The following is a 14,976-nucleotide window of genomic DNA, read 5'->3' as shown; positions in this document are numbered from 1 at the left end:
CTTTGAAAAGCTGATAAGTCAGAAACCAAAACCAAAATCAGAACCACATCCTTGTTGGATGAAATAATTTCTTGCTGAGTATATCCTTTAGTACAAGACTCTGGGTAGATGTTTCAAAGAGAATGTTCCCTTTGGCTTTGGACAGCGTACATTTATTGGAGAACTTATACTAAATTAGAATCAGGGGCGCCTGGGTGGCTCAGTAGTTAAGGGGGTGCCTGGGTGGCTCAGTCATTAAGCGTCTGCCTTCGGCTCAGGGCTGATACCAGGGTGCTGGGCTCGAGCCTGCATTGGGCTCCCTGCTCCGCGGGGAGCCTGCTTCTTCCTCTCCCACTCCCCCTGCTTGTGTTCCCTCTCACTGGCTGTCTCTCTCTCTCTGTCAAATAAATAAATAAAATCTTTAAAAAAAAATTAGAATCAGATTTAGAAGAGAAGTAAAACTATCCTTATATCCAGTAGTCTGAGAACGATTTGCCATCACTACTGATATTATTTTTCAAAAGATTACTTTTGTTTCTCAAACTGCTATACACACAAAAACACAAACTTTTACATTAAAATTGCGAAATTTATTCTTATTTTTTTCATGATGGAGAAAGCGGAACTAAAACAAAAAATATACAGCTTGAAACAGTGAAAATAATCCTAAAATTTTGATGACAATTATACACTTATGGCCAAAATAAAACCAACAGTTTTTAATAATTAAATCACTTAAAAAAATTCTGCTCAATAATTTATCTGAAATTAAACACATATGAGAATAACTGGGTTCTGGACATCTTGTAAAATGAAATGTCACTTTATCCTTCCCCCAAAATTGTGATCCTAGTAAAACAGTGGTTCGGTTTGGCTCCTTACCCAAAGAAGCCACTTCTCCATTCTATCCCTTATAAACATGTCAACTATCAGTCTTTTTTGATTTGTAAGGATGACAATTTTGGTTCCATTTAAAAAATGTTTCCAGTAGGCAGTCAGAGACGTAGAACTCAGCCTCACTCAGAAGAGCAGAGGATCAGTATTTCAACATAACGGTCATGGCTTTCTTCTAGTGCTCATTGAGGTCAAATGTCCTCACTTAATTATAAATGTTAAAAGGTAAAATTACATCTTAACAGCAGCCAAAAATTTATATATTTTTTTACGTATTTACAATATTGTACATATTTACATGACCACATCAAATACTGAATTGTAGAAATAAGAGACCACTTATAGAGGCATTCGTTTAATGCCCCAGCATTATTTTCTTGTGCAAACTAAAATTGTTCTCAAACTTCCCGGAAAGCTAAAGACAGTCAACATTGTGAAGGCCGCCATCCATGGTTAAAGAGCCAAACCTAAAATACAAAAGAAAAAAGGAAATCTCAGATGATTCATTTTTTTGGCCCGCAACATTTTAAAGAAGAATACAGGAGACTTTTCAGATGAATAAGCTATTAGAGAGTTTAAGCAACTATGATTTGCGCTCTCTTTCTTAACTGAAACACAGGGGTATTATTGTAAATAAGTGAAAAAATACCAATCAGTGGCTTGGGAGAACTTCCTTTTTTTTTTTTTTTTTTTAAGATTTTTATTTATTTGACACAGAGAGAGAGAAGAGAGAGAGTGCACATGATAGAGAGCCCAAGTGGGGGAACGGCAGAGGGAGAAGAAAAACAGGCTCCCCACTCAGCAGAGAGCCTGATGCGGGGCTTGATCCCAGGACCCTGGGATCACGACCTCAGCCAAAGGCAGACGCTTAACCGACTGAGCCACCCCGGCACCCCTTGGGAGGACTTAAGAGGAAAGGGTGAGGGATGTGATCTAGAAAGTATTAGGAAAAACTGGGTAACTTCTTTTTGGTGGGGTGGGATTTAGAAAAGCAAAGATAAGGAGTTGGGAGTAAGTGTGACATACTCAACGGACAGTAAGGAAGGCAAACTTGCTAGAACAGAATGTTATTTTGGGGACTAGAGGCAGTAAAGTTGACTGAATGGGCTGGGCCAGAGTATTCTGTTCTTTGAATTCAAGTGTGAATTTAGACTTGACCTTTTAGGTAACAGGAGTTTAGAAATTTTTGAGCCAAAGGAGTATGCCAGTTGAGATCAGTGTTTGGGAAGATTGTTTTGGCTGTAACAGCCATGACAGATGGGAAAAGCCTGGGCTTATTAGGAAGATCCGTGGTAGGTTATCACCACAGCTCCCATTTGAGGAGGAAGATCTGATGAGGCCAACAGGGGGAATATGGAAACATTGTTAAGGAAGATTAACAAAATCCATGAAAGGCAGTAAAAAGAGAGTAAGTATCTAAAATAACCTATGTTCAAGGGAGTGGGGAAAAAGGTGGTTCCACTGAAGAGAATGAGGAAATCGGAGGGGAAACTGAGTTGGGAAGGGTGATATGATGTGATTTTGGATACAAAAGAAATGAAGTGATAACGAGACAGCCACGTGAAGACAGTGCCCAAGATCTGGAGTTCATTATTAGTTCTGGCACAAATCCTTAAGCAGTCATTTAACATTTAAGCTGTGATTATGCCATGTTATATCACCCATATACTGTCAAATAAATTTGCAAATAAAATGGGAAAATGACTTATGGGACATGTTTTAAGAAGTGGGGATTTTATGTCACAAGGCAGAAGAGGTTCAATATAAGCTTGTTAAAGCATATCTTAATAGTCTCTTCTTGCTGATATTTAGCTCAAGTTGTGAAGAAACTAAATTGGGTACTATAAAAAAGTTCGATAATTACTATGTAATTGCTATAAACCAATAGAAAAAAAGATCTTAAAACCAAAAGGTAATGCATACACACATACATATATGAATAAATATAATAAGATGCTTCGTATCACTATTAAACAAAGAAATGCAAATTACAACAAGACACCAGTTTTTACTAAACAAATCAGCAAACATTAAAAATGGTAACATTCAGGGCGCCTGGGTGGCTTAATCCGTTAAGCCTGACTCTTGATTTCAGCTCAGGTCATGATCTCAAATTTGGGAGACCGAGCCCAGCCTCAGGCTCCGAGGTCAGCGAGGCATCTGCTTGAGATTCTCTTTCTCTCTCTCCTTTTGCCCCCCTCCACTTGCGCATGTGCACCCGCTCTCAAATAAATGATTCTAGATAGAAATAAATTCAGAGAGAGTGAACAAGCATGGGAAGGGCAGAAGGAGAGGGAGAGAAATCCTCAAGCAGATTCTTCGCCCAGCGCGGAACCTGAGGCAGGGCACAATCTCCTGAACCTGAGATCATGACCTGAGCCAAAATCGAGTCGTACACTTAACTGACTGAGCCACCCAGGCGCCCCAATAAATTATGATTCTAATGAGAAGATGTATGAAAAATCATGTGCAAAAGATTTTCATTTTCACAAACTGATTCAAATAAGCAAATAACTGTATTAACCAGTGCTACTATAAAATGCAATCAATCACAGTTGACTTGTCTTTATCCAAGCAACCCCAAACACATGAAAAGGCACCATGGAAATCACAAAACCAAAGGGTTCTGACTTTATATCCTTTTCCCACTACTTCAACCTACGGATACAGGAAGACAGACAGGTACAACTACAGATCTATATGTGCTCCACTGCTCTAAAATCACAGAGCAGAATAATATTTGCACTACTTACCTTTCTAAGATATGATTATTTTCAGCAAGTTCTTTAACCACCCCTTCCATTTCTTCCTTTAATTTCTTCATACTATACAAACAAAACAAGTTATCAATGTCTCTGATCCAAAAAGTATGCAAATGTTTTAGAATTCTATTAATATTATGTTTTAGTTTCTAGATTGGACTGTCATTAAATAACATTAGCAAATATATTCACAACAAATACCAAAAATTTCAAAATAAAGACCAAGATCACAAACTGAAATAAAATTGAATGGAAACATCATAGTTACCAAATAATAAATATCTTACCCAAGAGTCATTTCCACTAATGTATTAGAACATGGATAAATTGGGGTCATGGTATGCTTGATTCCACTGGAGGCTGCAAACATTTTCTGGGGCAAAGTTTCTTGTAACTGAAACATCAGAAGAACCTCCATCAATCACTGAACAAAGTACAAACCAGAGATCTTACATTAAATGTTACACTTGTTTTTTGTTTCTTTTTTTAGAGATTTATTTATTTGACAGAGAGAGAGAGAGAACGCACAAGCAGGGGGAGTGGCAGGCAGAGGCAAAGGGAGAGGGAAAAGCAGACTCCCCGTTGAGCAGGGAGCCCAATGTGGGGCTCAATCCCAAGACCCTGAAATCATGACCTGAGCTGAAGGCAGACACTTAAGCAAGTGAGCCACCTAGGTGCCCCAAATGTTACACATTTTAATAAGCCCTTTATAGCTTTAAATTTTAATTTCAAAACTGTGAATGATACAGTACTTAAATCAACACTTTAAAAAGGCTCTTTTTATAGATGATTAAAGAACGGTCAGATGCTTTTTTAAAAAGTGTAAAAATTTTATTTTTTCAGATGTTTTTAATTATAAAACATCTAAGTTCTGAAAAGCTGGCTCAAAACACATATTACAAATGGGCAAAGAGAACTGAATATAAGGTGTATTATGTCCTATTTCTCTGTTTTCAATCATTTCAAATATAAACTGAGAAGAAATGTAGTTTTTCCTAATAGGAAAAAGATCTTTTTCTAAATACTTTTGATAGTTATACCTCATTTGTATAGTCTTGATACTTTGATACTTCTTCTTCAATATCAAAACACTGATTAGTTAGGGATAGTAACTGTTTCCTAAGATGAAGCATCTTTCTGAAAACCAAAAAGAACCAATTAATAAGCAGTCTAATGAAATATTAATCTTACTTACAATATGCAAGGTACACTGAATTGTACATTGTGCAGTCAACCACTAAGGTTACTTACCTCATCCATTCTTCTGACTTATCCAAAAATGCCTCATATTTCTTAACACATTCATCTGTAAAGTGGGTCATAGCTTTTGTTGCATGGTAATACAGTTTTTGCCTATAATTTAGAAATAATCACAGGCTTAAACCAATGTGACGGTTTCTATTTCCAATATTAAAAACTTTTCAAATACATAAAAAATTTATGTTTCTTAATAATGACTGTTCTGGCTTTAGAATACTTATAGTAGAAAGCCAAAGGTTTCTAAGATAGACATAGCAGCAAGAAGTAAGAGAAGGTTCATAATGGAAAATGGTCAGAAAATATTTAGTGAAGTTAAGGTTAAGAAAGTGGTTAAGTCTGTCCTTGCTTATGTTCTCTATTATCTGTCCGTCTGCAGTCAAAGCCCACGATGTAGAAGCAGCCCCCTCGTTCTCCCTTCTTAACCTCTCAACCGGGGCAAGCGGGCCTCACATATGTGCACACACAGTAACAATTCTGTAAAGCCAAGATTAAAATGTATTTTTTATTATAATTAATTTCAACTTTAAGAGGAACTGTATTAATGGCATAACCAAAAATGATTATTACACACAATAGGGATACTTACTTATCAAATTTGTGGATCTGTTCTTCATTATAAGCTAATCCTAAAAATAAGAAATATTACTTCTATAAATATAAAATCACAAAATCATGCATACTTCTTTTTCTTTTGAGATTATGACTCCGAAAAGGCTAAGAGTTTAGAGTAGATGACACAAAGCTTGACCCATGGGTCAGATATATAGCTCATAAGTGCTTTTAATCGATCTGTATAGTGTTAACATAAAAAAAAATTAACTGCCAACATTTAAAAATCAGGATATTTCTTTCTTTCCTTTAAAGATTTATTTATTTTTTTTTTAAAAGATTTTATTTATTTATTTGACAGAGATAGCGACAGCCAGCGAGAGAGGGAACACAAGCAGGGGGAGTGAGAGAGGAAGAAGCAGGCTCATAGCAGAGGAGCCTGATGTGGGGCTCGATCCCATAACGCCGGGATCACGCCCTGAGCCGAAGGCAGGCGCTTAACCGCTGTGCCACCCAGGCGCCCCTCCTTTAAAGATTTATTTATCTATTTAAGTAATCTCTACACCCAATGTGGGGCTCAAACCCATGACTCTGAGGATCAAGAGTCGTGTGCTCCGCCGACTGCACCAGCCAGGTGCCGTGGAGTATTTCTAATAAAGTCTGTATTTCCAGCTTCTTCTCTTGAGAATAGGAAGATTTTTGGGCAACGAATTTGGAGAATCAGTAGTGACCAAATTAATTCAACTGAATTACAACGAGTAGAGCTAACTCATTAGATTAACAAATGGCAAATTTTACTTACTACGTTCTGCTTTGTCTTTTTTGAACTGATAGTAAATCTCTGTGATGCAATTTAGCAGGACTTGTAGCTTTTCTACACTATGTAAGGAAAAAAAATCCAAATAAATTAATTGAGTCAATGTGAAAAAGAACATTTAATAGTAAGAGCAGAAACTACCAATAAAATTATATAACCTACTGTCTATCTTTTGGATGAGTGCCTTCTTGATGGGCCCATGTATCTGCCAGCAATCCACCTGGAGATAATTTGCTTTCGATATCCTGAAGACTGGTTTCTATTGTTCCCTGAGAACTGGAAAGCTAAATAAAACCAGTGGGTTCAGATTCAGATTAGCAAAATACAGAAATGACACACTGCCAATGGGAGTCTAAAGTTTGAATCATACTTCTTTTGTAGATTACGTCAATTCAAAGTCAGAAAAACTATTTTTATTTTTAAATGCAAGGACAGTTTCTTGGTTTGATTTTCCACAAAGAGTATCATATGATAATAGAATAAGAGATTAATTAGTATTAATACATTTTATAAAACATTTCTTACGTTAAATTTCCTTTCTTAAAAATATACAAAATACTTTCAATCATTCAATTATTAAGCTTGTTTCTTTACCTGTAAAATATGGTTAATACTCTATCTCACAGAGTTGTTGTGAAAGTCAAATAGAAGAACCATTAGTGTAGTCCCAATTACTGTCATAATTCTGTAAATACTTACTCTCAACAATTTGGTGTGTATGTCTGAAATTTCACCTAACTCTGCTGCTTCTAGGTTGATCTTCATCAACTTTTCATATCTGTATGAAAAACAAGTATGGAAAAATTAAATGTGCATAATGAATATGTAGATTTTAAAAGGTGTTTAATAAACTGTATCTGAGTTTTTATTATCATTAACTATTGAGGAATAACACACTGAATGCAAAGCCTACAAGCAGCAGATTCCAAGAAAACTTGCTATCTCTGTAAAGAAAGAATTTTATATACTTGTACTAATAAATTTGTATAAAGATAAAATAAAAAACACAACTTCCAACAGTCTTATGCCAGGAGAATAGTCAAAACACTAGAGCAGAATGGTGGTCAATAGTACATACTGATTTCATTTATTGTATTTCCTCTGCAGTATAAATAATACAGCCCAGGAATAGGGAAGTCTAATATATCATTCTGTTTCACAAAACAGTCTCGGGGATAAGATTAATTAATAAGTAATAGTAAACTAAAAGTAATCCCCAAATTCTATAAATACTACCAAAATACAATTCTAGAATACCCCTTCCTACTTCCTTTGTTGATTGCAGTTTTTATATTTTCCTATTCAGAGTGTCTGCTTTGCAAGGTTAAAAAATGAGATGTTTCTATGTCAGATTACCTTTTCCTTTGCAAAGGGTAGGAGAAAATGCCACCAAATGTTCATTTCTTACTGAGAGGATTAAATTTTTTGTCTTTGTGAGGAATTAATTTAATCTAAGTTTGTATCTTAAAATAAACACTTGCATAACACACTGTATTATGCTAAAGATAACTAAATAAATGAAAGAAAAATGGGACAGTATTTAACATTTTAACCACTATTAGTAAGGAAGTAATCTACTCACACTTTCACAGTTTTTTCAATGTTTCTGATGCAGAAATCCAATGTGATCACAACTTCTGTCTTTTTGTGAACAGTTTCATTATAATCATCTTTTACTAATTCTCTAAAAAATAATAATGTTCTCATTAGTTTATCTAAGGAATGATTTTTCTTTTTTTTTTTAAAAAGAATGATTTGTTTTCTCTTGTTTATCACTAATTACACTGCTGTTACTACTGTTCAGACAAATTTACTAACAATCTTGTTATATTATGAAAGCCAGTTCATTTTTTTCCCCCTTGGGCTGAGTCTTGCGAATTTACTTTTTATTACTGAAAGCATCACTGTGACCCCTATACTTATCTAGGGCACAAACCATTAATTACTACTTATTAGGTTAAGAGTTTGGAAATCTAAGGCATTAAAATTATATTAAGGAATAAAAACTAATCTATAATCACATGAATAAACTAAATAGCATTATGCTTTATACCACCAGAATTAAATTTTTATTACTCATAGATTATGATCTCTGAAGAAGCAGAAAGAGTAAATAAGATGTAAATAAGAAAGCTGGAGAGCTTTTGGTCTACATTAAGGGTTAACAAACTGAACTTGTTTTTGCTACAAATGACATTTATATTTTCAAAGGTTGTAAAAACAAAGAAGAGAACTTATGTGGCCCACAGAGTCTAAGTGAAAAAGTTTACCAACAGTGATCTACATTAAAAACTATTAAAAAAACAAACCCCAAAACTAAAAAAGAAAGCAAAAAACTTTTCCCATGACTTATTAAACTAAAAGTTAATAGGTAAGAGGAATAAAAGCTTTACGGAGCAGTGACTGTGGTGGATAACAAGAGCAAGAGAACTCGAGAGCTGTTAGTAACAATACCACAAAACCAAACAGAGTCAACACTTAGAGTTTTCTAGAAATTATTTAGTAAAAACGAAGAGACTTCTTAATGGAAAGAGAAAAGCATAGGGTTACAAGCTGGATATGTGAACACCTAAAAAACCCTATCAATTTATGGATTCAACATAAAGCTGACAGGCAAAAAAAAGTGTCATTCTTCTTTCTTCTTAAAGCACCCGCAGAACGAGAATGATAAAAGGCTTCATACATGTTTTTGCAGGAAGGAAAGAACTGGTGTGAGGCACTGTCACAAACATTAAAGCCAAAGAGCATTATGAGCCCAGGGAACACGAGGCCATTACTATGTATATATAAAATTCAAAAGCCTCATATGATATATAGAAACTGGAGACATGATGTTCAAGAGAGACCATTTATTCTCTGCTTCTAGCAGATGAAAGACAGCATCTACAAATCATGAAAAAAGAGCAAATCATATTCATCCACAAAACATTTCTTAGGATTACTTTCATGGAAGAGAATACTTGACTAGATGATCAATATTCTGACCTAGAATAACTATATTAAGTGATTTAGTTAAAAAAAAATTTATTGTTTGTCAAGGTGAGTGTGTACTTCCCTATATAATTTCACTTATATGGAAAGTCTAGAATAGGCAAATCTCTATAGATAGAAAGCATATTTGTGGTTGCCTGGGGCTAGGACGTTACGGGGGAAATAGGGAGTGACTGCTAGTGGGTACAGGATTTCTTTTTGGGGTGGCAAAAATATTCTACAATGAGTGGTGATGGCTACACAATTCTGTGAATGTACGAAAAATCACTGAATTATACACTTAAAAATGGGTGAATTAAACAGTATGTGAATTATAGCTCAATAATGCTGTTAGAAGAATAAAGTTGACTGTATACTTCATTTGGGAAAAAGGCAAGAAAGAAAGGAGGATTCTGAGGACATAAACTCTAGAACAAGTACAGACTGTACTGTATTATAACAACGCCAAAGCCAGGGTGCCTGGGTGGCTCAGTCAGTTAAAGTGTCTGCCTTCGGCTCAGGTCATGGTCCTGGGGTCCGGGGATCACACCCATATTGGGCTCCCCACTCAGCAGGGAGTCTGTTTCTACCTCTCCCTCTGCCTCTTCCCCTCTTTCTGTCTCAACTAAATAAATAAAATCTTAAAAAAACCCCAAAACCAAAAAATGACAAAGCCTACCAAGACAGTGAAATGACAGCCCCAGTCAAGGTCGTTGAAGAAAGATTTCATTTACCATCACATTGTACAGTGTGGCGTAAGTTTTTAAAATTCAGATACTATTTGTCCTATCTGTCTCACAAGGCTGTAGGAATCAAATGAAAAAACAGCTGCTAAATGTGGTAAGCTAAATGTGAAACAAATGTATTATAATGAAACCCAAGGGACACCTGGGCTGCTTTGCTGGTGGAGCATGTGACTCTTGATTTTGAGTTGGAGCCCCACCACTGGGTGCAGCAATTACTTAAAAACAAAACCTTTAAAAACTAAACAAAACAACAAAAGAACCCCAAGCACTTGACCCTTCCTAGTCTGAAGAGGTAAAGTATAAATGACGGGGTGGTTACCACTTAATTTTCAAATTTCAATCTATTACTTACATCAACCATCGTATCCCCTTTCGCATTAATTCCTGATAAAGCAGCAAGGTACTGGCAATTTTACAGGCATAACACACAACTCCTGTTATTGCCTAATGAAGAAACACAATATTTGGTGCTAATTGTGGTACAGGGTAAGAAAAAACTTCAACAAACAATTCTCAAGCTTATATATTTTTATCAGGTTAATTAAAAACACAAACTACCAAGTTCTAAAAGCTAAGGACAGATACAATAAATATTTCATTCTTAACATGATAATGTTAAACATGCACTGCCTCTACAGAGAAAACTTTCTTAGGAGTTCAAGAAAAGATAAAGAAGAAAGAACACAAAATAATTTGCAATGGTAATAAATGAATAATTTCCTAGATCATATAGGCATATGTAAAGATAATACATTTTATTGCTTCCACTATTGATAATTTCAATTCAGATGTTTACATAGCAATCTTTTTTCATAGTAATTTAATTAAATGCTAACCTTAGCCATGCTCGCGTCCCCATCTAAATCGTAACGTGGATGTACTTTAGGGAGGGAAACTGAAATATGAAGTAAAATAATAAAAATCAGAATTAAAGTATTTTGAATAAATTATTAGATCCTTTATATAGCAATTTTAAAAAATAAACATTAACCTCTAAATCACCTCTAAATTAAACATTAGTAGCAAAACTCTTTAAAGTTCTTTTCCAAGTTGAAAAAAAAATCACTTGAAACAATGAATGTTCATTCCTTAACAATGAAGAAATTACCTGAAATATTTCTAAGGAGTTCAGTTTTTTCTTAACTATATTCCCACACAATAAGCTCAACACTTCTCTTTAAATCTGAACCAAATCACAAAGATCCAAATAGAAAAGTAAAAATCTGGGTAATTTATTTTTTTTCACCAGTAGGATTAATAATTTAAGATCCCAAAATGTAGATCTAATTTTCCTTAGACTCCGAAGCCTGGCAAAGCGTCCTATTCACACTGGACACAATAAACATCTGCTCATATTTATGATACAAAAGGTTATTTTGAGTGTTAGTAAAATACTAAAAGCAGAGAGCTACAGTAAAACATACATGACAAACTATTTTACCATTTTTTGAAACAAAATATTTAAGGTCAAATTATGTAGTCTACAAAGGCTTTTCAATTTTATTACTAGTTTCGTTCAACTAATTTACAAAATTTTAATGTTTATGAAAATTCTACATTACTGTCATCATCAATCAACTTTATGAAGATGCCAATTATTTTTACAGGTCACCTTTATTTTAATGGCTAGCAAGATCACTAGGAAAATCCCAACTTACTTTTTTCATATATCAATCCTATGGTACTCAGAGGTTCCCGGCTTACTACAAAGATGGGATTTTCCTCCGTAGTTTTAGGGAAATGCTGTGCCAGTCTTCCAGGTTCTATGACTAAACGTCGTCCCTCATATATAAGTTCTTGATTTGAAGAAATAATTTTGGTTTGTTTATACACCAGTTCATGAAATACAGTAGCACTGTGTGAGAAAAATACAAAGGGACAACATAACTGGGATGGAGTAAGAGGTAAAAATCTTTGTGTGTGTGTGTGTGTGTGTGTGTGTGTGTGTTGAGTACAACAACATTCATTTCTATGTGATACTTCAGACCATGGCCAGTCTATAAAAACACTGCTTGTTGATGTGGGTACTATGATGTCTATTAAACTGAAAATCCCACATAACCTGTCTAGATAGCAATCAGTTCCAAAATATTTTGTCTGAATACCCATGTTGGATATGTGTAAGATACAGGATTCTTAATGTTTAATAACGGGGAGCCAATACAGCAGAGCACTTCGGAGCATGGACTCTGGATCAGACTACCTGAGTTCAAATTCCAGCTCTACTTACTTGCTTAGTTACCTTAAGTTACTTAACTCCTCTGTGCCAAGTTTCCTCATCTATAAAACACAAGCAGCATCACCCACCTCACAGAACCGTGGTGAGGATTAAATGCCTTAAACAGCTGAGAACAGTCCCTGCGATATGACTGTAAAATATCTGTTAAATGAATAAATAAAACCAGATTTTTTCAAAATGACGTTTTGAGGAAAAAGGCAGATTCTCCCTGAACAGACCCATGCAAACGAAGAAACATTTCAGTAGCAATGCTGTGATTTGGCTCAGGCGTGGGTGGGCTTTTTATGTTCAAATGTACTCTTAAAATGAAATAGTGGCCAGCACCTATGATACATTTTGGTTTTTCTTTTTTTAAAGATTTTATTTATTTGAGTGAGAGACAGAGAGAGGGAGAGAGAGCATGAGCAGGGGGAGGAGCAGAGGGAAAGGGACAAGCAGACTCCCTGCTGAGCTCAGAGCTGAACTCAGGGCTCCATCCCAGGGCCCTGAGGTCATGACCTGAGCCAAAATCAAGAGTCGGCTACTTAACTGACTGAGCCACCCCAGGCACCCCTATGATACACATTTATTCAGGCTATTACATACCAAAAAAAGATGAATAATATATATTTAACCTAATGTTGTATTAATATTATTTTATTTATTGATGGTATCTTTAATGTTTATAATATTATCAGTGTATTATACATGTTACATATTAAAATCTAAAATATTATTTTATCTAATTGATTTTACTCCTTGATAAATTAATTGCCAGGAAAGGTCTCTTTTTGGGTTTTATGAGACACCAAAACTGCTATTTGAATCTTGTCAAAGCAGACACTAAGGCACATAGAATGGGTGTAATGTTTTTCCCCCTTCATTTTAAAAAACATTTTGAGTCACTGTAGATTCATGCAGTTGTAAGAAAAATACACACTGATGCTATATACCCCTTTGCCCAGTTTCCCCCAATGGTAACATCTTGCATATAATATAATATTACAACCAGGATATTGATACTGATACAATCCACCTACGATATTCAGATTTCCCTCGTTTTACATGTAAGTGTGTGTGCATTTAAACGCAGTTCTAGCATATAGGTAGATTTTTATTTTTTATTTTTATTTATTTTTTTAAAGATTTTATTTATTCGACAGAGATAGAGACAGCCAGCGAGAGAGGGAACACAAGCAGGGGCAGTGGGAGAGGAAAAAGCAAGCCCATAGCAGAGGAGCCTGATGTGGGGCTCGATCCCGTAACGCCGGGATCATGCCCTGAGCCGAAGGCAGACGCTCAACCGCTGTGCCACCCAGGCGCCCCATAGGTAGATTTTTAAAAATAATATAGGTGTAATGTTTTTGTTTAGGTAAAACAAATGCTTACTCTCCAGCACCTAATAAGGGGCTTATGCCACGTATGCAAATAATAACTACACTAACTGTATTTAAGACTTACGCTTTAATGTTTTTTAAATGACAGGACAGTTTTTTTTTTTTTTTTTTAAGTAGGTTCTACACTCAACATGCGGCTTGAACTCAGGACTTAGAGATCAAGAGTCACATGTTCTACCAATTGAGCCAGCCAGGCAACCCTGACAGGGCAGTACTCTTAATAAAACCCAGCCCATTTACTGGTAGATGTTACTTGTGGTTATGTGATTATGTAAGAGAGAAGGCATAGAAACAAAAATAGTCTTGTAAAACTTGCAGTTTAAGAACTAAGTTGTCTGTAAATTTTATTAAAGTAAAAAATTAATCCTTTCACTCCAAAAATAAGTGAAGAAGAATTTACTAAGCGCTCAAACATAATTTACTAAGTGCTCAAACATAATTTCCTAAGTGGGAAGTGGGTGCATTTGGGGAAGCTGAGACATCTTTTCCACTTCCTCTACTAATTTAGGAAGATAATTATAAAACACATTATGATAAAGGATGAAAACATAAAGAGGTACTTACGTATTATAGCTATGAATATAAATCTTATGAGCTGTCATTTGTTGCAGCGAAAAAACATGAATTGTCATTCGATGAAGTATATCGCTAGTTTCTGCAAAAAACTGGTCAAAACCCCAACACTTTTCCTGATCTGCCTCCAGGATGTTTGCAAGAACAGGGGTAAGTAGAACTTGAAGACCCCTAAAATAGTAATAAAAAAGTTACTTGAAGAGTGAATGTTGTATTTTTTTCTAGGTACAAAATCATAATATTTACGAACAAATCAAAGTAGTTCCTATTACTTAGATTGATCTAAAATTTTTTTTTTAAAGATCTTATTTATTTGAGAGAGAGTGAGAGAGAAAGCATGAGCAGGGTGAGGGGCAGAGGGAGAGGGAGAAGCAGGCTCTCTGCTGAGCAGGGAACCTGATGCGGGGCTTGATCCTGGGACTCCAGGATCATGACCTGAGTTGAGATCAGTGGATTAGAACCAGGCCGTCAGGACGATAAGACAACGGTTTAATTTCATGGTTTTTAATGTCCTTTTAATATGGTTCTCCAATACATAATTTTTAATGTTGAATTTATATCCTTTTGTAGTATACTTTTTTGGTAGTATACTTCTTGAGGAGTAAAATTAATACAATCACCCAGCAATCAATTAGTGCCAATTCAACTAGGGATAATCTTTGACTAATAAGCTTAAATTTTTAAAAAATGAAAGGAAAAAAAAGAATAAAGACCTTTATTTTTTCTCATGCTTTCAATGAATTATACTATACTCAAATAGACTCTCAATTATGGAATTTCAAGTCGCTTTTAAAACATATTCTTTTTTAAA

At 35.1% G+C, this 14,976-nt stretch overlaps 1 protein-coding gene across 3 annotated transcripts in view; it reads right to left on the bottom strand.

Annotated features, from left to right (window-relative positions):
* Window positions 1-541: 541 nt before the first annotated feature.
* TBK1 (TANK binding kinase 1) overlaps window positions 542-14,976 on the bottom strand; it is a 40,834-nt gene continuing 26,399 nt past the window's right edge. For 2 of the 3 annotated variants that reach the window (XM_011225972.3, XM_011225971.3), the window contains 14 exons: window positions 14,157-14,336; window positions 11,636-11,832; window positions 10,814-10,872; window positions 10,330-10,421; window positions 7,844-7,945; window positions 6,961-7,039; window positions 6,424-6,545; window positions 6,247-6,323; window positions 5,482-5,521; window positions 4,887-4,988; window positions 4,676-4,772; window positions 3,923-4,029; window positions 3,627-3,698; window positions 542-1,340 (listed from right to left, as the gene is read on the bottom strand). In XM_011225972.3, the coding sequence (XP_011224274.1) occupies window positions 1,289-1,340; window positions 3,627-3,698; window positions 3,923-4,029; window positions 4,676-4,772; window positions 4,887-4,988; window positions 5,482-5,521; window positions 6,247-6,323; window positions 6,424-6,545; window positions 6,961-7,039; window positions 7,844-7,945; window positions 10,330-10,421; window positions 10,814-10,872; window positions 11,636-11,832; window positions 14,157-14,336 (1,378 nt within the window). In that variant the 3' untranslated portion in view covers window positions 542-1,288. The remainder of the gene's footprint in view (window positions 1,341-3,626; window positions 3,699-3,922; window positions 4,030-4,675; window positions 4,773-4,886; window positions 4,989-5,481; window positions 5,522-6,246; window positions 6,324-6,423; window positions 6,546-6,960; window positions 7,040-7,843; window positions 7,946-10,329; window positions 10,422-10,813; window positions 10,873-11,635; window positions 11,833-14,156; window positions 14,337-14,976) is intronic. The other variant, XM_011225970.3, reaches the window with a different exon arrangement.

The sequence above is a fragment of the Ailuropoda melanoleuca genome, chromosome 15 (assembly GCF_002007445.2).
Source record: "Ailuropoda melanoleuca isolate Jingjing chromosome 15, ASM200744v2, whole genome shotgun sequence".
Lineage (NCBI taxonomy): Eukaryota > Metazoa > Chordata > Mammalia > Carnivora > Ursidae > Ailuropoda > Ailuropoda melanoleuca.
This window is presented reverse-complemented; position numbering and strand designations above follow the sequence as displayed.